Raw genomic sequence first — 23,825 nt, 5'->3', positions numbered from 1 at the left:
CTGTCTCTTGTGCCTGCCTCCTAAACAAATTTCCCTGTGATTTATTGTTTTACAAAAATAACACTGGTTCTTTGAAATTTACGTTTTAAGGACACGATGTTGTCTCCTGTATAACTGGTTAAAGACAGTGGACACTATTGGTAATTACTCAAAATAATTATTAGCATAAAACCTTACTTGGTAATGAGTAATGGCTAGCTGTTGATAGTATGATAGACTGTGAGAAACGGCTCCCTCTGAAGTAACGTAGTTTTCGAGAACGAAGTAATTTTCTACGAATTTGATTTCGAAACCTCAGACTTTAGAACTTGAGTTCTCGAAATCAAGCATCTAAAAGCACACAACTTCGTGTGACAAGAGTGTTTTTTCTTTCAGTATTATCTCGCAACTTGGACGACCGATTGAGCTCAAATTTTCACAGGTTTTTTTATTTTATGCATATGTTGAGATTCACCAAGTGAGAAGACTGGTCTTTGACAATTACCAATAGTGTCCAATATCTGTAAGTACCAATAAAATAAAACCGATATTTTGGTTACTTTACCATGAGGAAGGCTGCACCGATCAGGAGGACTCTACTCTTCGTATCAAGACCAGGAGGAACTAGAACAAATAAATAAATAAAAACAATCCAAAATGATCATCAAAAGTTTCAAGTTGGGAGGAAAATAAAGCCACAACATATATATCGAGTTGTCGAGTAAACAAACCGAACTGGTTGGCATGGACGGCCAAATGTTATTTAAACACTCAACCATCTTAATATTTTTTTGAACCAAATTCAACATTTTCTGCACCCTTTCAATTACATAAAATACCTCCCACTATTGGTTGCTTTGCTTTCCAACAATTTCAAAACTATGTTTGCATATTTGTGGGACAGTGTTACAAACAGTAAGTAGCTATCTGTTTTTGTTTTGCATTTGTGGCTTTCCATAGTTTTCCAGCCTCGGTTGGCAAAAACTCGGGCTGTGACGTTGTGATAGAAAGTTCTTTATCGGGTGCATCCCATTAAAAAAAAAATCAACTCACAATCAATATTGAACGTTTCATGGTCCATGTTCACATCTTGTTTCCTCGATCCCCACTGCTTGCGAATCAAACCTACTCCATCAGTGGCGATGCACTCTACCTGCCGATATACAAGAGGCACATTTGTGACCCACTCTGTGAAAATGAGTCAGATGTCGTCCAATGCATTATTGAGTAATGGACATTAATTTTTAATGTGGAAAATATAATAAAATAAAAAATGTCTTTTTTACTTTTTAAAGGCAGTGGACACTATTGGTAATGGTCAAAGACTAGTCTTCTCACTTGGTGTATCTCAACCAACATAATATACATAAAATAACAAACCTGTGAAAATTTGAGCTTAATTGGTCGTCGAAGTTGCGAGATAATAATGAAAGAAAAAAAACCTTGCACCCGAAGTTGTGTGCTTTCAGATGCAAGTTGATTTCTCAAAATAATTATTAGCATAAAACCTGGGAGAGGATGATAGTGTAAACATTGTGAGAAACGGCTCCCTCTAAAGTGACCTAGTTTTCAAGAAAGAAGTAATTTTCCACGAATTTGATTTCGAGACCTCAAATTTAGAATTTGAGGTCTCAAAATCAAGCATCTGAAAGCACACAACTTCGTGTGACAAGGGTGTTTTTTCTTTCATTATTATCTCGCAACTTCGACGACCAATTGAGTTCAAATTTTCACAGGTTTGTTATTTTATGCATATGTTGAGATACACCACGTGAGACGACTGGTCTTTGACAACTACCAATAGTGTCCAGGGTCTTTAATACAACAACTCTACATAGCATATCTACTTTTATAACTTGTACATGTACATACAGAACTGCACAAATTTGGATGTTGCTATCAGGAAGATATTTTGAGTACAAATTCCACAAAGACAGGGAAATTTTCAAATGTTCATGGAAAGATTGGTTTTCTTTCAGGGAACTTTCTACAGAGTCGGGAAGAATATGTTGTCAGCTCACGATATCAGCTTTGCACGGCCGGGGTGTTTGCAGTTAAAATCTGGGATAATACAAATCCACGCATCACTGACACAACCACGATTAGACAAGGTGGAGAATATTTCAGTTTGGAAACATGTTTAGTGACTTGGTTACCTGTACTTCCATGTCTTTGAAGCATCGGCAAGGACAGCAAGACGTACGTAGCGACATCAAGGGATTCTTATCCGAGTCCTCAATCTTCAACACAACACCAAACAGACTCCAACTGTTTGTGGGGAATCAAAGAACAAATTATATCATAAAGGGAACGTACATTATACGATTGGTAATCACTCTTAAAATTAATTGCAAAACAACTTTTGATTAGAAGCCTACAACAGTGTTTGATCATGATAGTATAAAGCATTTTGAGACACATCCACTTCGAATTAATGTTACTTAAATTTAGTTTTCACGCCCCAACATTTGAATCGGAGACGCAGAGCTTCTCAAATCGGTATTATCGTTCCTGCGCGTGGACATTATTATTCGCTCCAGGTTTTCGGCGACATCTCAAAATGCGACCACCTTTAAAAATCAAATTTTCAGATGTTAGTTTTATTGTGCACATCTATACATTTATAAAGGATCAAAACAATCGAACGACTGGTATACTTCTGGTAGCAAAGTGGAAATATGTTTAGGGTTACAACGTGGAAGTAAGTTTGGGCAGACCAGGATGATTGGGCGATGTCAAAGTTCTTACGTTTGTTTGACGTAACCAATGACGTCACCGATCGGAGTCTGTACCATCAGTTCCATCATGCAACACGGGCAGCAGCAAGCATCACACCGTGTTGGACGGACGAACCTAATGACGTCCTCGCCATTATGATTCCGGAGGGAGATGCGGAAAGCACGGGCTGGACCGCACCAGAATCGGGAACAACATGACGTTTCTATAAAAGACACGGTAGTATCATGAATATCTTTCATCAAACTTTCAAACTTTACAATTTTTACAAGTCTAATGAATAACAGGACGGCTATGACTCAGCTAGATTTCCGCGTTTGAATACGGTCAATTAATAGAACTAAATACCGTATCCACAAACAAACTGGCTTAAAGGCAGTGGCACTATTGGCCATTACTCAAAATAATTATTAGCATAAAACCCTACTTGGTTACGAGTAATGGGGAGCTGTTGATAGTATAAAACATTGTGAGAAACGGCTCCCTCTGAAGTAACGTAGTTTTCGAGAAAGAAGTAATTTTCCTCGAATTTGTGTTCGAGACCTCAAATTTAGAATTCGAGGTCTCGAAATCAAGCATCAGAAAGCACACAATTCCGTGTGACAAGGGTGGGTTTTTTCCTTTCAATAACACTCGCAACTTCGATGACCAATTAAGCTTAAAGTTTCACAGGTTTGTTATTTTATGTACATGATGAGATACAGCAAGTGAAAAGACTGGTCTTTGACAACTACCAATAGTGTACAGTCTTTAAAACTGTCAAAAGGGCTGAGACTACACAGTCAATCTTATAAACAACTTGAACTACTTGAAAGTAGGTTTTATTACGCCAGGGAAACACCCATTAAATTTCACATGTCCAAGTTGAACTTCAAATCTTTTTCAGGAAATAAAATTTTCGATGAGTGTAGAGTTTTTTTTCCGAATTATTACTTGCCCCCTCTTCTGTTTAAAGTAAATTGAGGTCGTCGATTGTAATCGACCTTATTGTTCACCAAGAATAGCTTTACGAACTCACCTTCAATTGCTAGGAAGAGTTGCTCTCCCTTATCTGTTGTCAAGATGTACGTATTAGTGACGTCACAGCCAGCCCCTACGAATGATATATGAAAAATGACTTTCGTTAATGCAAAAAAAGGGGTACTAAAAGTATATTTTATGACCCTTAGAACCTCGTTCATCAGTTTGCTAAACTAAAACAATATCTTCTATAAGGATGTGTGAATGTCTTTAAAGGCAGTGGACACTATTGGTAATTACTCAAAATAATTATTAGCATAAAACCTTTCTTGGTGATAAGTAATGGGGAGAGGTTGGTGGTATAAAACATTGTGAGAAACGGCTCCCTCTGAAGTGCTATAGTTTTGCAGAAAGAAGTAATTTTCCACGAATTTGATTTCGAGACCTCAAGTTTAGAACTTGAGGTCTCGAAATCAACCATCTAAACGCACACAACTTCGTGTGACAAGGGTGTTTTCTTCTTTCATTATTATCTCGCAACTTCGACGACCGATTGAGCTCAAATTTTCACAGGTTTGTTATTTTATGCATATGTTGAGGTACATCAACTATGAAGGGTAGTCTTTGACAATTACCAATAGTGTCCACTGCCTTTAAATGTTATTTGAAGGAACATAAATGATTACAACTAGTTAAGACAACTTTAGAGCCCCATTGATCACACACTTTTCAAAAAAACACAAATCGTACACTTTAGAATTGACCCAGGTGACGCCGATACGGACATGACCTATTTTCTGACACAGGAGCTGCTATAAGCACAAAAAATGTTTAGAACAACTTAAATATCCATAACAAATACAATGTCACGTGTAACGGTTTCCTGCCCATACTGCCAAGCAGAATAATTATAAGCAATATTTGTTTCTGCTTAGCAGGTTTTATAGTTGGATCCAGGCGTGAGCCGTATTCTCTTTCGGACTACACAAGTACATCATTGTTAAATGGGAAATGTAAATACACGCAGTTTATTCACTTATACAAATGGTATCAAGTGCTAAGTAAACAAGATTCGCTATAACGACAAATATCCAAGCTCAGGAATGTTGAACTCGGGGGTATGTTTCGCTCGTCCCCAGCGCCTTGCTTTAACCAAAGGCGCTGGGATGGGCTATCGTATCATGCACTGTCATTGGTTTAATAATGCGCAGTCCCATCATGCATCACACTCACACTGCACCATATTTCTATGCACTGTACTCATGACGTACTTCCTGAACAAGAATCTGTGCAAGCGATTAGCCCATCCCAGCGGTCCTGGATAGACTGGCCGCTGGGGCCGAGCAAAGGGCATATGTGAGACTTTTGAGACGAGAGCGGCGTCCAAATCCAACGGTAGGCCTAATTATTTCAATTGTTCTCGTGGCTAAGAACAATGGAAATATGATCGGCGAGTGGAAAGCCTACTTTTGCATCGAGTCAAACAAAGGTTGACTCTAAAACAAAATACGGATAGAAATTACAAAAGACAAAGTAATGATTTTGATAATTATTGAGAAAATAATTTATGAGAGAAGTTTGTAAAGTTTATCGATTTATGTGAGCAGTCACAAATAACTTTTTTTTTTGAAAAGAGCGTAACAAAATAATACACTCTTTTATTTTATTTAGTTTATTAAACAAATCCTTAATTTCTTTGTTCTTCATAATAATGTATGTTGCATATATTGCGTGAAATCAATATCAGATTCAGAAAGTTGCACCCTTTTCAAGAAATAAACACAATCTCAAAACAGAAGAGAATAAAACATAAAACTTATCGTTAACCAAAACTAAGGTATTGGCTTTTATTGCCGTAACACTATTTTGCTTACGAAATCAATCTTTATAACTTTTCAAGTGCCTGAAATTTCAAATGGCTATGGCCGGCCTAAATGTATGACTACACTGATATACATTGCAGTTTCCAATAATGAAATTGAAGAGCTTACCAACACTTTCCACAGTTTGCTGTACATTCACTCGATCAGTGTGTTTCAAAACCCCCAGATCAGCGTGAATCAAGTCGTTTCTCCCGCCGTCCAAACCCTCGTATCCACGGCCCGGCTCCGCATCCATCCGGTGCAATTCGGTCGACTCCGGCGGTGACGGACGAGGCTGTTCAGTCACGGTGCCCAACATGTTCTGCGTTGTTCAGTCTTTTCAAAGCTGAAAACAAATAAATTATTTTTCAGATAAAATAACAGGTCCTTCCTTTATTGCAGAGCCACCACTACTCACAAGGACATTTTTACACATCACTGCAAACTTTACTTACTTATAAAAATAACGTTTGTATTCGTGTGAATGTATATACAGATGAAGTGAAGATAGACTTGGTTTCAAGTCTGCCATCGTGCTTTTTATCCGACTGAAGCCAATAATATAGTGGCGTCTGAAACAGCGCCCTCTTGCGTAGTAACCTTCCATTACAAACTTTTAAAGGCTAATTCTTTCTCCAAAAGGGGTGCATGGCCGTACCAATCTGATTGGTTGGAATCGCGTTGGATACATGAATATTCAAATCAAATCTTCTACTACGGGATAAAAGCACCAGAATGCAATCATGGGCTTTAGGTATTACTTAAAATCGCGCACTTGGCACTTTTTCATTTATACAAGATTTTCTATGATTTGGCTTTATACTTTATAGGGGCCATCGTTCAAGATCATTATTAAGTTTGACCAAAATGAGTATTGCCGAAAAGATGAAGCGAGTGTCCCCTAAGAGCTAGCAACAGGTGAGGCCTATTAACGGGTTGTTGTGTTCTCCTGATTGGCCATTGCTAACAAGTGCAAAGAGGAACAAATGGCGTAAAGCGCATTACATGGCCGCACGTGCGTACAGAAACTATTGGGAGGCAAACGCAATTTGGCCATTTTGAGGTATGGTGTTGAACACGACACTATGACACTATTAGGTTTGGGTGAATTTATAGACACATTGCACACACGCGCCAATGTTACCCACATTTTGGGTAGTCATGATCGTGCACAATGAGGAACTTACTCATAAATGATGGAAACACATTATTCTTGGGAGGTGTTTTCCGCTTTGAGCAAGGGGGACCATGCACCCTAATCGAACAGGGCTCTCTTTATACAGCGTCACGTCACCATCCGCCCCCTGCAAAAAAGCGCGATATCCCCCCCTAACTTCTCACGGACAGAGGGGTAGTGTCCATGGCAAATTGCAATCTTTGCAATTTAAATCTATGGAAACGGTTTATACCTAGTTCTTCCTATTTTGGTGCATTGACATAAAAGAGGGAGGATTTAGGGGAATTGAAAATGCTGATCAAAAAGGGAAGACCGACAAGATAAGGGGACGGTGTCGACCTGATCCAGATAGGACTATAATCCTTTGAAAACATTTTTAGCACAAAAACAAACTAACGATTTACAACAAGGCTTCGTTGACTTTTAAGGTCATTTAATAACTGAATTCCGATCAAAGTAAATATCATAATCCCGATCTAACCCTTAATTATCACCATATCATGAGCCTCAACCCCTTCCCGGAAGTTTATCATGGTTTAATAGTTTGGAAAAACTACTTGTGTACCACAAAGTAATACCCCAGTGTACTTTACCAGTTCTCTTTTGGCGTTGTATTACACACACGAGGCAACTTGTACAGGCATATTGGACGCAACCAACTGTAGTGCATGCTACAGGACAATCGCTTTGGAAGCAAAATAACGAGCCGTCTTGGAAATAATGCCTTACGTCCCCAAGAAAAAATGTGAACAATCAATTGTGAACGCATTCTCTTTTTATAGCTGGTTGACTGTTAATTACCTCGTGTGTCATGACCTTTACACTCTAAAAACTAATGGAGGTACGGAGACCAGAGCCTGGAGCACACTTAATTTGACGCTGGCAGCAGACTTAACACGTTAGTCCATTTTTCTCGTATAATAGTGTAAGCACATTTTAAACAGTTCCCGTGTTTGGAATTTATATCTGGCAACAGCTCATTTACCGGGTAAGTCTGTGCTACCATTAACTATCAACACTAAGTCCCCCATTAATTGCTGAACTGCATTATTATTCAGAAAAGACCTGTCATTAGCTTTAGTAGCACGAAAACATTGCACGAAAAAGCACTTTTCTACCTAGCAAGAAAACAATGTATAAAAATTGCTACTTTCTTATTTTGCTTAACACAAACATATATCTCCAATTAAAACTTTTAAAGACGGTTTTGGGTTGCTTTTCAATTTGTATGTTGACACTCACTATTTATTTAGCTTACACAAAATACCTCATTAGATGGTTCCCCCACCCCACCCCCCTAAAAAATGAAAATAAACAAACCCCAAAACCAATAATAACAACAATAACAACAATATAAGATTAACAAGCTAGGTTATTACAATCTTTGCATGTCTCTCAGAAACAGTCTCCAACATTGCAGTCCGGGTACCGATGCCTGTGAACCTGTCAGGATGTGTTGTTAAGAAGGTCTTGCTCCCAGACTACTCGGCACCGCTATCACCCTTACTGCTTCCCAGGTTTCCCATCCTTCTTGGCGGCACCTTTCTCACTGCTCATTTTGGCAACGCCTACATATTTGAAAGAGGAGAAAAAAGGGAATACCATGAATCGCAAACGAGAGGTGATGACAAAAATGGCACACTTATTGTGTCGCTATAGATAAAAGCAGACTTACAAGTTAATTGTTAGCACATAATTAACAAGTTTCGGTGTATAATTGGAAATTAACTTTTTTTTTAAGTCCTGTTATCCTGATAATCAGCCACATTTTTTTAGCATGGTTGGATTAGATAATGATATAGCGCAGCTAGGACAAAGAGACGGAGAGGGCAAATGAATTTCCACAGAATAATTCACCAATTCAAGAGATTTTTGGTCTCGAGTATGTCCATGAAATCAAGCTGCTATTCATAGAGGTCAGTCAATGGTCTGGGGACTCTTTCAAGGTGGTTTCAGGGAATAACAATTCTAGCTTTGGACCAAAAAATTAATTCTAAACACAAGTTGTCGTAATTCTCCCAATATAAGGCTCACTGGACATAAAACATGAAGGGCGCCATCATTTGACACATTTCGAATACGTTCACATGACATGGCTCAAAGACCCAAAACCGCTCTACACGGGAAAGCACAAAGGTTAACGTGGTACAGTGAAAGAAGTACAATGCATCCTGTGTTTGCATTGTGTTAAAACCCAGGGTTATAGGTGACTTTGGTATACAACAAAATATGAATAATGATTTGAAAACATGTAAAGGCAGCTTGACAAGTGGGTTTGCATTTAACCCTAGAAGTCCAACATCCCCTGCAAATGGGCTCGGTACACCCCGCCGTCTGTTACATACAGTGGGCGGGTGCTGCACATGGATGACAAACAAATCTTCATAATACTATGCATAGGTTTGTATCCATTACCGTACGCATTGCCATGTGCACTGAATATGCACTCGTTCTTAATTTTCTGTTGATCCAACAATAATGTATTGAGTATGGTGTAGTGTAGGGCTCCGTGAGTGTGCTCAAACACGGGTACACATTTTTCAGAGGCCCCTTTAAATCCTCAAAATTCATTTTTTTCCCTCTAAAATATTCCTCCAGAATTCTCCAGCCTATAGTAAACCATGTAGGTTGAGTGGGTAAACCAAAACACTATGTTTAGATACATATACGATTGGTATTCTAGTATTAATGGTGTTTGAGGCTTGGAGTACCATAGCCTTCAAAGTGAGACAACGGCCCGAGTATGAATAGGAGGCATAATGGAACATCATTTAAAGGCAGTGGACACTATTGGTAATTACTCAGAATAATAATTAGCATAAAAGCTTACTTGGTAACGAGTAATAGGGAGAGGTTGATAGTATAAAACATTGTGAGAAACGGCTCCCTCTGAAGTGATGTAGTTTTCGAAAAAGAAGTAATTTTCCACAAATTTGATTTCGAGACCTCAGATTTAGAATTTGAGGACTCGAAATCAAGCATCTGAAAGTACACAACTTCGTGTGACAAGGGTGTTTTTTCTTTCAATATTATCTCGCAACTTCGACGACCAACTGAGCTCAAATTTTCACAGTTTTTCTAACGCATATACAGTATGTTGAGATACACCAAGTGAGAAGACAATTACCAATAGTGTCCAGTGTCTTTAAGTATCGAAATAAATCATCAAGTTCGTTCAGCATAGGAACGAGTTTGAAACCCTATTCACACGACCCCAATTTAGCAACGGTCCCTTGTTTAATTAATTTGAGCAAAATTTCGATATTTTACAAAATGTACCTCGTGTGGATGGACACCGTATTAGCAGACATTCCAGGGTATTTCCTTGCAGGCAACTATATCAGCTTTAAAATAAATAGCTGAAGGAATTTTGAGATGTGCCCCCTTTCTTCATACAATAATTTCGATGAAACTTAATATGATGCACTCTCAGAAAAAAATGTCTAAAACCGGGTCTTGTTTGTTGATTTGTTTCTTTAGATGATCTTCCCGTCATTCGAACTCGGCAAAATAAGTTCCCACAAGGGAATATATAAACGCCAAGCTGGCGACAGCCAATCTCGCTCATACAAAAGTTTCAGTTTAACTACAAGACACTACTTGAGTCATTGTGAAATCAGTGGTTAGCTTGGTACGATTAGAACCCTCAACCTTGTGGTTGCGAGTCCTGCAGTCTACCCACTGGACCATGAGTGCATTGGTGCATTTAAGTTTCAGATGGTGACAGGCTGTAAGCCGTCCTGTAAAGTGACCCGCCGTCGATTTCACAAAGAGTTAGGACTCGTCTTATCTCGAGTTAGGACGAGTAACTCGTCCTAACTAAGGTCTGCATGCTACAGTGCAGGGTTGGGACTCGTTTTAAGTCATAAGATTAATCCTAAGTTAGGAAAAGTTTTGTGAAGTCGACAGCAGCAATATGTAGGACAAGACCCCGCCAATGTCCTCTTCAGGCCCTATAATATTGATAACTTCGTCGATATCGAGTACTTGACTTTCCTGACAACAAACACACTTGACTTCTTATCATGTAAAGGATAGATAGGCAAAGAGTTAAAGCGTTTCCCATCGACGTCTACCAGTCTACACAATGACCCCACGTGGTTATACAAACTTCCGTTTCAAAGGTCAGAGGAAGCACAGTCCCAATTAGTCTGAACATCTGACGTCACACTTCGAGGTTTGTGAATAACGCCAGAGAGTGGCTAGACTCTAGCCTAGGTCAAACCCTGTCCATAATCATCTTTCTTTTACCTTCCATTCGTTTCACATGGAGATATGCAATCAAATTCTTTACATTACATGCAAGTACATGTACATGTGCATGTACGTGGACACTGCATGCAGATGACTGAAAGTAAGGCCGTGTCCGAATTAGCGGCTACGGCTACGGCTACAGCTAGATTTCCGCGTCATCACGTTGTGAAGTATAGGACGTCCTTAGCAGCACCCTTAGCAACAGCCGTGGCCGTAGCCGTAGCGGCCTAAGCTTTTCATATCTGTGTTTCGATTGGCCCGAGGTGATGTTTGTCAGCTGCACCCACATCACCTCGGACCAATCAAAACACAGGTATGTAAATCTTACGTCACTGCACGTTTATCCAATAAGTGAATCAAATGAAATAACTGGTTCTGAAAAGCAAATACCTATCTTTTCGGATAAAGACATGTGAACTGTCTACGACCCAATAAGAATCAATGGATAGAAGTCACTATTGTCGAAACGTTGAGACGAGAGGTCCACTCGATCCAGTAAGCGAAAGTAGTAGTCACGCCCGATTTCCTACCTTCTGCCCAGGCAGTAGTTAAAATACAGGGCAGTTCTTTTCAGAACTTAGAATTATCCCTAATACTGAAACTCAAAACTCGTCTCCCGAATTCAGAAAAATCTACTCCCGGAACTTAGAATAGAAAGCAAGACATGTTCTCAACAAAAATTACATTGATACCTCGCCTTGCAATGCCTCAAATCGCTTTACATGTATGTCACAAGCAACTCTCAACAACTGAAAAGACTAAAAAAGACATTATTGTGATGCTCATCGTATTAAACACTCAGACACAGACCACGTTTTATTTTTAGGCATGTCTCTAAAAGTCATTCCAAAATAAGTAAAGTAAGAAAGAGAAAGGGACACTTTGACAGACTTGTCTGGCTAATTGACCAGTAAAACAGAAAAGCGAAAACACTATGAGGGAAGACACACTCTTAACATTAAAATGATTTGTTACATAACAGCCCTATATGTTAAGTTTCCTAGTACAATCCACGCCATATTACCCTTTTTATCATCTTCCACGAGCTCTGGGTCCATTTCCAGTCTGTCGCTTTTCTCAGCAGGCTCTCTGAGGTAAGTTGCCGTTCCTGGTTTTGGTACAAACGGCTTGTCAGAAATATAACTAGGGTCACCTGGTTGGCCCGTTGTGCCCTCTGTGTTTTGACTACTATCAGCCATGTTATTTTCTTATAGCTTTATGTTGACGGAGCTATCACAATGGAACCAGACAGACACACAGTGTTGCAGTAATATGATGCTTGCTACTAATTGTATACAGGGTTCAGGGCTGCTGTACGGTGTGTTCGCAAGCACAGGGCCACTTTTAGTCATATCCTGCCTGTCCAGCCACAACCAGAAACTTTAGTTCAGTTTGTACTGTTCCAACCAGGTCATTTCCTAACCTGGTAACCCAATGGATCATGTATTCCTTTTATACAGCACACATTTCCTAACCCAGTACTCCATGATCATCTATACCTTATGTAGTACACTGGCAGCGGGTTGTTTCTATGTACTGGCTGACAAGGTCACCCTATAGCTCAGTTTATAACAAATGGACCATACCCTATGTAGTGCTACACACAGAATTTTAATCGATCTTTTTGTTTCGAAAACAGTTAGAAAACAGTGTTTCAAGCAACTTTGTTCACTGAGCAATGGTAATTGAATTGTACTGAAGCTATCTATCACTCAAACCATTCAGATATTTAGGCAAATATAAAGGCCTCAGCTTACTCAGAAACTCTTCTCATGAACGTAACATGTTAGTCATGATTTTGGGCTAAATTGGTCTGCATGTTCTTTTTTGACTTGGTTGGGTTTTAAATTACATTGCCTTGGATTTATAGAAAGAGTTTTAAAAGATTTGAACAGGGCCCAATTAGAATTTCTGCGATTCGCCAAAATAAGCAGGATACCAGTCACAGATTGTTCTGGTGGCATGGTACTTTGGCTGGTAACCTTATTCTGATGGGCATAATGGTGTTGTGCTTACAACTGCTGCTTGTGCTTCCGCAGGCCTGTATGAATTTGGTCCCCGATTTCCAGCGAGAGGGTTTGATTTGGCGCGGAGCCAGATATTTGGTTTGTCAGAACTGAATAGTAATGGCTTGGGTAGGAATGCGAGCTGTTGCAGTAAAAAAAAAAAACAATGAGACGGACAACGCTGCGCAAGGATATTCTGCATGCTGTTCGGTAGCCAAAAGTAAGCAGTCGTTAACAAAGGGTTTGTGTGAGAGAGAAGAACGGGGAATACCGTATGACTGTTTGGCAACACCAAATCCATCACAGATCATTCCATTCGCTTTTATGGATGAATCTACTCAGCAACCCATATATATTATGTTAAAAATCGAACAAAATCACCACATTCGGACTGGTGTGATCAATTGGCAGTTTTGAGAACTGTCAAAACAGTTCCACATCCTAAGCATAGAGGAAAACATTGTAGAACTTCCACTAAAAAAATACAGTACACCTCACAACACACATAAGCAGAATGAGCATACTCCAAAGTCACGTGGACCAGACCGTGGAAACACAACAAGCCATGACATTTAAAGGAGTTCTTGGTTAAATTTCTCATTCATTTCGATCAGATTACTGGTTGTTGAAACGTAAAAAAATAAAGAAGCATTTGAACGAAAACAAAAAAATGGGCGGCCGCAACTCCAGAGAATCTGCGGATCGCATGGTGTTTACTTGGCCAATGCCTTTTTCTGGATTGATCTTTCGTGAGACTGAGGAACAGGGTAGGTGCATATAGTACATGTATAGTTTAAAGGCAGTGGACACTCTTGGTAATTACTATAAATATTTATCATCATAACATCTTTCTTGATTACAAGTAATGGGTAGAGGTTGATGATATAAAACATTGTGAGAAACAGCTCCCTCTGAAGTGACGTATAGTTTTTGAGAAAGAAGTAGTTTTCCTCGAAATTGATTTCGCGACCTCAGATTTAGAACGTGAGGTCTTGAAATCAAGCATCTGAAAGCACACAACACCGTGTGACAACGATGTTCTTTCTATCATTATTATCTCGCAACTTCGATGACCGATTGAGCTCAAATTTTCACAGGTTTGCTATTTTATGCATATGTTGAGATACACTAAGTGAGAAGACTGTTCTTTGACAATTACCAATAGTGTCCAGTGTCTTTAAAGAGGAGCACCATCATGGTTCAATGCATTTTTGTGGTACACTATTTTGTGCAATAGACAGAACAAAATCAACACAAACTTGAGCTCTAGGTGTTGGATAAGTCAGACGACAAAAGTGAAAACCGAGACGCCATGTAAACACAGTGTCTTTATTTTGGTTGTGTTCAACCGATTCTGTTGCGTATTTTTTTGTTAGGTTTTTGGGGCGATTTCACAAAGAGTTAGGACTCGTCTTACCTCGAGTTAGGACGACTAACCCGTCCTAACTTAGGATTAATCTTAAGGTCTGCATGCTAAGTGCAGGGTTGGGTCTCGTCCTAAGTCCTAAGATAAGTCTGAAGTTAGGAATATTTCTGTGAAATCGACGGCTGGGGTGGATTTCACAAAGAGTTTGGACTAGTCTTATCTCGAGTTAGGACCAGTTACTTGTCCTAACTTAGGACTATCCATGCAATTTGTATATCTCCTAGGGACTAGTCCTAAGTTAGGACTAGTCCTAAACTCGTTGTGAAAGCGACCCCGGGTAAAGTTTTCATGAAAATAACTTTATTTCAGAAGGAAATACTTCACAGAAAAATGCTTCTACCAACTGTAAGCTTGCGCACTGAAAATAACAGTGTTTATTTTGTATCATTAACATTGATATAGGTCTATATTAACTTAACCACTCTTTGACAGTTTTCAACCAAACAATATTATTATTGACCCTCACCGATCATGTTACCTTTAACCACTGATTGCCTGTTTTCAACCGATTTTCATCTTCAGATCCCGTTATTGATTCCTGTATGCACGATATAACCTTGCACAAAGGGGAAGGTCAAACATTTTTCGTAAACTACAGAGTTTTCCACGGACCAGCGACTATCACACTGTGGCATATGGCAAAAGAAGGCACCTTAAACTGGCAAGAGTCTGGACTGATGGGCAATGGCACCTTTCAGTTTCGCCTCAATAAGGCCGACTCGAGCAGCATTGGGACATACACAGTGGAAGTACTGGACCAAGGACGTGATGAAACAGAATCCACGAACCCAGTGCGGGTCTCTTGGGACGTTGATGTGAGAACACAGATTTCCGTTCACTTGTACCTTCTCTAAAAATGTGTACTATTTTGAGCAGGCTTAACTCAAGATACGTTTTCTGAGTATTGAATTGGAAATAATGTTTTGCTATTCATATACACAAAGGAGATGGCCACAGATCTCATGCTTACAACGTTTAGGAAAGTAACTCTTGCAGGTGTTACACAAATGCGAAATGGTTCTAATTGCTAGTATATTTTGTCGTAGTCCCAAGAACTCAAAAACGTTTCTTTGGCAGGGAAGGGTGGTGAAAACCTTAGAACCTTTCTAGACATCTGGGAGCTTGCTACAAAGAATAGATGGCTCCAATTTACTAGAGGGTTAGATCTGGGTAGGTCTGTATGTATGGGTAAATTTGTGCACAAAGGGTGTGAGTAAAGTAACTTGTACAGCCCCTCAAAAAAAAAAAGCTACACAACTTTAGGACCTGATCCCCCTTAATAGATGGGTGGAACGGTCCAGTCTAGCATATCAGGGACTTGGTCTCCCTCAAGGCATTGTACTTTGAAGAAAACAATGAAATAAATAACATGGGTTAGTATAATCAGCCCTAACTCATGTGTTAAAGGGCATTACACGACATAAAACAATATTCAGTATACCAGTGTGTTCAGCGGACGAAATGTATTCTGGAAGGGATATCACAATTAGAGTGGGTAAAATGTGTCAACCTTGCTCCTTAAACTACCTTATTTCGGTCCATCAAGTAAGAGGGCACTTGCCATCATACATAATATAATGCTCGCTTATGAATTTCACCTACTTTACAAATGTCATTTGTTACTAAAGGGATGCATAACTGAGAAGTGTTTTATTTTCTTCTGTTTCAATGACTCCACAGGTAGTTAAGTAGAAGCCCAAGAATGAGGCAAGAGTCAGACGACATGGTCACACAAAACCGTCCGATTCAAGTTCTTTACATCGAGATATGGCAGCCAACGTCCAGCCTCTACAGTACCACACTCCGACTGCCACCTTTATGCTGTCACAAATTGGTTGCACTCTTCAACTAAAGCTTAACTATAAACACTATAACCACAATAAAACTGATCCATTGGGATCGGGGTTCATTGATTCACCTCTAATCACACAAGACTTCTTCCGGATTGGACCACCTTACTTTGTTGTTCACTCTGACACAGTGACACTCGTGACGTCACGCAACAATTCAAGTTTCCAATGGGAGACTTTGGAACGCTAGGTGGCAGCAGACTTCCACGTAAATTCCCATTGATTAGGTTGTTCTAAGCACGCACACACAACCAGGAACATTGGATTTATCTGGTCAGAATGCTGCCACCTAGCGTCCGAAAAGTATCCCGTTGGATACAACCACAAACACAAACAGGGTCATACTGACTCACAATGACGTCCCATACTTTTTTGTGTGATCGAAATTCTGCATTGTTAACATTGTTAAAGGGTCTTGATAAACTGGCAAATTTAACCTGAACCCTTAAACGGCCACAGTTGAAACATCTGATCACTACAGAATAACAGCACTAAAAGTATGCAAAAAGTTATGTGTTGTTATACACAATGCCGCCAACTGGGTTATGAAAAAAAATGACAAACGAAGAAGAGAAATTAGTTACATTGTCTGTAATGTGTGATTTCTATTTTCAAGGTCATGTCATGGAAACTTTTACATTCAAGGCACTTTCGTTGAGAATATAGGCATTCACATTTCAGTTATCGACTGAATTTTAATGGGAAGTACTTACCACTTTAAGGGGGGGGGGGGGGGGTTACACTGCCTGTCAAATTTCTTCGCGTGCCATGACCGTGAAAGTAGTGGTTTTGCCTGCTATTATCTAAGTACTATTAAGATTTTACCGTGTGCATTAGCTGTATAATGTTAAAATAAACTACCAACTGAAGAATACACTGAGGATACTTGTTGATGTGGGTGCATCTTGGTTGCTGTGAGAGAAAGTAATTGATTGACAACTAAAACAAGAAGACGGTGTGCCATTGGGTATTTTGAGTAATTACCAACCATGTCCAGTGCATCTTTAGAGCATGTATATGTGAGGTTTATTATACGAAATTGCCATTGTTGGCTCTTTGGCACTATGGAACACTGGACCCCACAAGAGAGTTATAAGTTCAGCCTGGACCCCACAAATGTAAGTCTTTAGAAAAGGGATTAATAGCACATAGCAGGACTCCACAAGGTTTTGTGTGTGGGAGTAGGTATACACATTCTAACCGAGGACCTATATCAAAAAGGACAATAGGGTCCACGGTTCAGGAAAGGTCCACAGTTGGAACACGTGTACAAAACCAATGGGAGCTGTTGCCAAAAAGTTAGGGTATATACAAAAGAGGGACAATAGGAGGTCCACGGTAGCAGCCGTATATATATATATATATATATATATATATATATATATTATATATGCATATATATCAAATAATAAACCACAAGGGAAACTGACTGGGTACATTTTTAAATGATTTTTTAGGATTGAACAAAGAAAAATTGACTAGAGCGGGATTTGAACCAACGACCTCCGGTTTAACGTGCCGGCGCTCTACCAACTGAGCTATCTAGCCCTATGTTGGTGGTCTCCCAATTTTGTCAATATCTTTGTTCGGGGGTGCCTGTCAGAAGCCATTAAACCGCAAACTGCCGTGTAGCCAGGGATCACACCCGGGTAACGATACAACCTGGGAAGCGGCAGACAGGGGATCACCTTAAGGGGATGCGACTTTTTATATTAGATATCAAATAATAAACCACAAGGGAAACTGACTGGGTACATTTTTAAATGATTTTTTAGGATTGAACAAAGAAAAATTGACTAGAGCGGGATTTGAACCAACGACCTCCGGTTTAACGTGCCGGCGCTCTACCAACTGAGCTATCTAGCCCTATGTTGGTGGTCTCCCAATTTTGTCAATATCTTTGTTATATATATATATATAGTTGACGCTACTCGGGCCGAACTCGACTCGAGACGTTGTGACCTGGGTTTGTCCAATGTATACAGGCTTGTGGGTGTGTGTGCCACCTATTTCCTACATATCCTCTCAAAATTGTATCCTTGTGAAGCATTCTTTCATTCTTTATTGTGTCCCTGTACTCAATTTCTCGTAGACTTTGTAAACACATTTCCTTGTGCAGCAGGAGAACCCCGCCTTTAGAAATCCGAGCCCTTTGGCTTTCCCTTGTTGGTTTGCCCTTGGTCCCCACTTGGTACAGAAAATGAGCACTATTATATTATAGCTAACTACACAGTGTGCACAAACCTGTCAAACGCCGCGTGTATGGTTCAATCCAGACAAATATGACCTGAATCTTCGATACAACCCTGAATGGGGTCAATGACCATGCACCCAGTGAAGTCAGTTTCTTGGTTTAGTTTCATTGGCGCCGTGAATAAATAGAAAAGTAGAGCCTACATTGTCAACAACATCCGATAGGGCTGTAATATTTCTATGGACATGTCAGTTTGTGTACAGAGCCAATGGGTTGATACCCACAATACAAAGAATTGCATCAAAAAGCACATTACACGTAAACTGCCTAAAACTTGGGATTAATATTGACACATGGGTGTTTATTGCTGACAAAGAGGTTTGAAACTGGGATTCAACTTTAAGGATGGCATGGTTCGATTCCCGGCCAGGGCCTTATGTGAGTTGAGTTGTGCGTTGGTTCTCTGCTGTGCCACGAGGGTTTTCCAGACCATCCGGTTTTCCTCCCTCGGGAAAAATCAAACACTTTCGAATTTGACTGTGCTCCGTGGTCCGTGGCATGCCTGCTTCTCGAACACGTTGTAGCCGCGTCCTTCGCAGTTCAGCTCTTAGCTGCGAGTAAGGATGAATAGCCCCACAAATATTTAAAAGGAGATAATTTGAAACTATGGTATTTATTTTTTGGGGGGAATTTCTCCAGTTCTAGAGAAGTAGATCAAACAACATGATTCCTTGACATTAAAGACAAAAAAGGGAAGACATTAAATAGTCTGGATGCAGATAACAAGTCTGAAACTTCTCATTATTAAATATGGTATTCTTTCAACACGAACAGATAACCCATGAAGCCCCTCTCAATAACCCAAGCGCAACGGAAAACCCTTGTTTTGTTGGTAATACAATTTTCAACACAGTCTGATTACAGCATAATTTGTCTGCAACACACAATAAAACCTGCTACCAAATGCAAATTGATCACTGAAACAGACTTCTTACTTATAGATAAATGACTCCTGACGCCAACTTTAAAAGTTCAAAAGTAACCCGTGACCGCGTTTTTTTTTCACCGTTTTTCCTCACACGTTGGAAAGGCTTCCCGCTACACCACGTACTTACACGAAGGAGCTCATTCATACGACAATAGGTGGTACACCCCTAAAATTGTGGAACGATCCATTTCGACCACGGGGGTAGTAAAAAAAAACAAAAAACATTTATTCCAACAAAACACATCAAGATGTCCCGGACCAGTGGACCACAACAAGTTAGCCTTGTGTGTTTAACTACAGCAGTTGAGCTTCTTGGAATTGTTTTACAGAATTGTTGACATCATTACTCCGACAGAATGGTAGAGAATGTTTGCTTCCCCCTGACAATATTGAGCACTTCCAAAGTATACAAACACGTTGTGTCTACGCACAAGTTACAAACAGTTCACGAAGTCTGCAGGCACTAACAGTTCCATGCACTGAAACGGATAGGTGGCTTAGGTGGGTACGTTAACCTGGAGGTAATATCTACAAAATGGTGAACATTCAATTTTCCCCTGGAGTCAGCCGACACGAGGAACGGCTTGCAGGTGAGTTATAGTGGAGGAGCTGAAGGCCTACTCCCACAATAAGAAAGTGAAATACAAACTGACACGACATCTTTGAAGTCATTCAAAGTGGAAATAGTTTGGCACTGTGATCCGTTGGGTGAACTACTGCTTCAATGTGCCGAACCTTCAGATGGCCACTCGTTACACTGTCGTGACATTAAGTATGTTCCCCTATAATTGTAAGAATACTCCCATACCGTTCGAACGAACATCCTACAAGAAAGGTATGTCATGGTTTGCTAATACTCTCTTTGAATCAATCTAAGGTACAGCTACAGTAGTTGCGAAACTGTTGCTATAACAAAACTGCTGCTGATACAACGAACTAACTTTGTGGGTAAATTTGTGATATTTTCAAAAGGGTAGACCCTTTCAAGTTTCAAAAACGAACTTCTTTTCGGGCTAGTATAGTTTTCGGGCTAGAAGAGTTCACGACGTGTACTATCCCTTTCGAAATATGAAAAGAAGAAAACAAAATTGGTTTAACATTCTCACAACAACACCCAACATTCCATGAAACTTTCCTGCACTTTCAGGTCCAACTGTCAGCACACTGAACAATCGGATAAAAAGGAATTTCAATCCAACGTTGCTGAAGGTCGAGTACAAAGCCCTGAATCCCGTTACAATCAAATGGTACGTCGACGGAGTCAAGGTTGGGGAGGCCATGGACAGAGTCAGGTCCTCAAGCACTTCACTGAGACTCAGTACGGAGTGGCTATCCAGGCATCCACAGAGCAGATACAAGGTGTCCGTGTTCGACCAGCAACTCGGGCGAGTTGAAGGCGCCAACCCGGTCACGAGATCGTGCCGTGTGAAGGTCGTACTCGGGGACCTGAGCAACTACAATCTATGTGTCAAGGGGTGAGTCAAGTGTTTGGCCGTATCCAAATTGGCGTCTACAGCAACACGGCTCGTGCTAAAGGACGTTTTATACCTCAATGCAAAATGACACAGAAATCTAGGTGTAGCCCAAGCCGAAGCCGCCATTTCGAACACGGCCTTAGATATGATACAATTTTCCCAAGTGAGATCATTACGTGAATCACCCATTAAAATCAGACCTAATGACAACATCAGGCCGAACTGACCATGTAACCTGCGTTTCCAACAAAAGGTTAGACGATGAATAAAACAGGCCAGTTGAAAAGTTGAGGTAGTGAAGAAATTATCCACTACTAAAGTAGTAGTCCCGGCCGCTCAGGTAGTGAAAAAGCAGGACACAGAGAAATCTCCAGAATTCCGAAAATCTACTCTGCGGTAGTAGAAGATATAAAGCAAGAAAATACTCTTAAAACACAAACTACCTGGCAAGTAGACACACACATATGTTGTTGCTGCAAACCAAATACATATTAATACCTCACCATGTAATGCCTCAAACCCTAACTACATTCAGAGCATCTACCTCCATGATCAGAGTGACCTTGTACATTATAGGGTCTTACAGAAAGGCAAGATACTACATTTGTCATATGGGACATTTTATGTCACAATTTCTATGGATTGAATGTGTTTCTCAATTGAAATAATGAACAAGTTATGCCAGAAGGAAGTCCAGGCTCTGTGGCTCTTTTGGAAACTAGCTGAGGGCGCTGTACTCAAATAAAATGACGTCGTGTTCTTAAAGACAGTGGACACTATTGGTAATTGTCAAAGACAGTTTGCTCACTTGGTGTATCTCAACATATGCATAAAATAACAAACCTGTGAAAAATTGAGCTCAATTGGTCGTCGAAGTTGCGAGATAATTACGTAAGAAAAAACAACATTGCCACACGAAGTTGTGTGCGTTTTGATGGTTGACCTCAAATTCTAAATCTAAGGTGTCGAAATCAAATTCGTGGAAATATACTTCTTCCTCGAAAACGATGTCACTTAAGAGGGAGCCGTTTCTCACAATGTTTTATACCATCAACATCTCCCCATTACTCGTCACCAAGTAAGGTTTTCTGCTAATAATTATTTTGAGTAAGGACCAATAGTGTCCACCGCCTTTAAGCGTATCCAGATCAAATCTACTAGCACATAAAGTAATACTGTTGTCACTGATGTTTCTCCTTTTTTTTTTTTTTTTTTTTTTTTTTACAGGTGTAGGTGCAGACGGTCGAGTCGTGTACGAGGAATGTTCAGTGGGCGTGTCTTTTGGATATACAAGAAGACCACTACTAGTACTAGAGACATAGTGTCCCAAAGAAACAGGGATACTAACTCTCACAGAGCCCATCTCAACCTTCAACTCAAATTTCATGGACCTCTAACTCACCTATGAGAACATTGAACTAAAACATGAGAACTTATTATGAGACTCGACACAAATGGAGTCAACTTGACGATAGGTGGCAGCAGTCACAGGTGATGCCTTCGTTGTATGACCGATACATTATTCGCCTAGGCATGAGGATTGTTATAGCAAACCAACCGATTGGGTTTGCTGATAGTAGTAGCGTTTCAAAAGGCCTCATTTGAACCATAATATTACAGCCAAAACCTGCACAAGCAGTGCCATTTTAAACATGTAATTATTTTGTAAAGTGAGAGAAAAAGGTTTTCGGAAACAATGACAGCTTAAACACTCCTTTAAAGACTCTGTACACTATTTGTAAATGACAAAGACAAGTCTTCTCACTTGGAGTATCTCAACATTAAAGCATAAAATAACAAAGCTGTGAAAATTTGAGCTCAATTGGTCGTCGAAGTTGTGAGATAACTATGAAAAAAAAAACAACCTTGCCATACGAAGTTGTGCGCATTCAGATGCTTGATTTCGAGACCTCATCTAATTCCGAGGTCTCGAAATCAAATTCGTGGGAAAATTACTCCTGTCTCGAAAACTACGTCACTTCAGAGGGAGCCGTTTCTCACAATGTTTTAAACTATAAACCAGTCCACTCCCCATTACTTGTTACCAAGTAAGGTTTTATGCTAATAATCATTTTGAGTTAATACCAATAGTGTACACTGCCTTTGATACAGTGCTCGACAGTAGCTTATTTGACAGATAATAAACACCCTAAACTTGAAGACTCCATGTGTCAGGTGGAGCATGTTTAAAAAAGAAATTTTACAATTTTGATTTTGTATTGATATCAGAGTACATGCATATCTTACAACTTAAAATCATAACTTCGTTGAATATGACGTGCTTCTATTGTACACAGAAACATAATACAACTATAATCTGCATGTAAATTTTGCATGGACATTTGCAGAGGGTACACAAATTATGTTTTTTTGGCTTCACAAATAAACACCGATGTGTAACTGTATACTCAGCACACTGTTTAACATTAAAATTCTACGTGTAATTATGAAGGAACGAGCAAGGCTCAATATCATGGGGCTACTCAGTCACCGCCAACCAGTAGAGGGCGCCGTAACAGCAGAGTGTGCAGAGCTGTGTACATTGTATTGAGAGTGTAGTAAGCAGCCTAGATTAATAATGCTGCTAGCATTTTTGTCGCTTCTAGTCGAATGTTCATCGCGTTGCCCTATCAACAATAAGGTTGTTCATTACAGATTCGAAACAAACTTAAAGGCAGTGGACACTGTTGGTAATTACTGAAAATATTTTTTAGCATAAAAACTTTTATGGGAACGAGTTGTAGAGTGACAATTACCAATAGTATCCGGTGTCTTTAAGGAGCAAGACTACTTTCACTTAAAAGAAGGCTTGATCTTTACTGAATTGATGATACCTTACCCAATAAGGACAGTTGTATACTCGTAAAGCCGTTCAGCTAGTTACCAGTATGTATAAGAGAAGCCCACTTAATAGACTC

At 39.8% G+C, this 23,825-nt stretch overlaps 3 protein-coding genes across 5 annotated transcripts in view; 2 read left to right on the top strand and 1 right to left on the bottom strand.

Annotated features, from left to right (window-relative positions):
• LOC139945462 (phospholipid scramblase 3-like) overlaps nucleotides 1-23,825 on the bottom strand; it is a 99,861-nt gene that overhangs the window by 18,484 nt on the left and 57,552 nt on the right. The window contains exons 2-8 of one of the 3 annotated variants that reach the window (XM_071942816.1): nucleotides 8,094-8,282; nucleotides 5,667-5,883; nucleotides 3,734-3,808; nucleotides 2,728-2,920; nucleotides 2,136-2,247; nucleotides 1,033-1,132; nucleotides 545-603 (exon numbers count right to left, since the gene is read on the bottom strand). In XM_071942816.1, coding sequence (XP_071798917.1) covers nucleotides 545-603; nucleotides 1,033-1,132; nucleotides 2,136-2,247; nucleotides 2,728-2,920; nucleotides 3,734-3,808; nucleotides 5,667-5,856 — 729 coding nt within the window. In that variant the 5' untranslated portion in view covers nucleotides 5,857-5,883; nucleotides 8,094-8,282. Of the gene's footprint in view, nucleotides 1-544; nucleotides 604-1,032; nucleotides 1,168-2,135; nucleotides 2,248-2,727; nucleotides 2,921-3,733; nucleotides 3,809-5,666; nucleotides 5,884-8,093; nucleotides 8,283-23,825 lie in introns of those variants that run through there. The other 2 variants (XM_071942815.1, XM_071942817.1) reach the window with 2 other exon arrangements.
• On the top strand, nucleotides 13,558-17,134 carry LOC139945182 (uncharacterized). The gene is made up of 3 exons (XM_071942471.1): nucleotides 13,558-13,741; nucleotides 14,923-15,215; nucleotides 16,081-17,134. Exons 1-3 carry the CDS (start codon nucleotides 13,645-13,647, stop codon nucleotides 16,090-16,092), a joined length of 402 nt encoding a protein of 133 aa, XP_071798572.1. The 5' UTR covers nucleotides 13,558-13,644; the 3' UTR covers nucleotides 16,093-17,134.
• Nucleotides 19,886-23,313, top strand: LOC139945289 (uncharacterized). The gene is made up of 3 exons (XM_071942636.1): nucleotides 19,886-20,022; nucleotides 20,580-20,907; nucleotides 22,135-23,313. The coding sequence occupies exons 1-3, from the start codon at nucleotides 19,968-19,970 to the stop codon at nucleotides 22,313-22,315; spliced, it is 564 nt and encodes a 187-aa protein (XP_071798737.1). The 5' UTR covers nucleotides 19,886-19,967; the 3' UTR covers nucleotides 22,316-23,313.

The sequence above is a fragment of the Asterias amurensis genome, chromosome 12 (genome assembly GCF_032118995.1).
Source record: "Asterias amurensis chromosome 12, ASM3211899v1".
Classification (NCBI taxonomy): domain Eukaryota; kingdom Metazoa; phylum Echinodermata; class Asteroidea; order Forcipulatida; family Asteriidae; genus Asterias; species Asterias amurensis.
This window is presented reverse-complemented; position numbering and strand designations above follow the sequence as displayed.

What these genes read in the sequence shown, in the direction of transcription:
- LOC139945182 (XM_071942471.1), top strand. Translation starts at nt 13,645, where the DNA reads ATGGGCGGCCGCAACTCCAGAGAATCTGCGGATCGCATGGTGTTTACT. An exon ending in TCGTGAGACTGAGGAACAGG is followed by an intron (nt 13,742 to 14,922) that starts GTAGGTGCATAT and finishes TTTCATCTTCAG; the next exon opens with ATCCCGTTATTGATTCCTGT.
- LOC139945289 (XM_071942636.1), top strand. Translation starts at nt 19,968, where the DNA reads ATGGTGAACATTCAATTTTCCCCTGGAGTCAGCCGACACGAGGAACGG. An exon ending in ACACGAGGAACGGCTTGCAG is followed by an intron (nt 20,023 to 20,579) that starts GTGAGTTATAGT and finishes CTGCACTTTCAG; the next exon opens with GTCCAACTGTCAGCACACTG. An exon ending in TACAATCTATGTGTCAAGGG is followed by an intron (nt 20,908 to 22,134) that starts GTGAGTCAAGTG and finishes TTTTTTTTACAG; the next exon opens with GTGTAGGTGCAGACGGTCGA.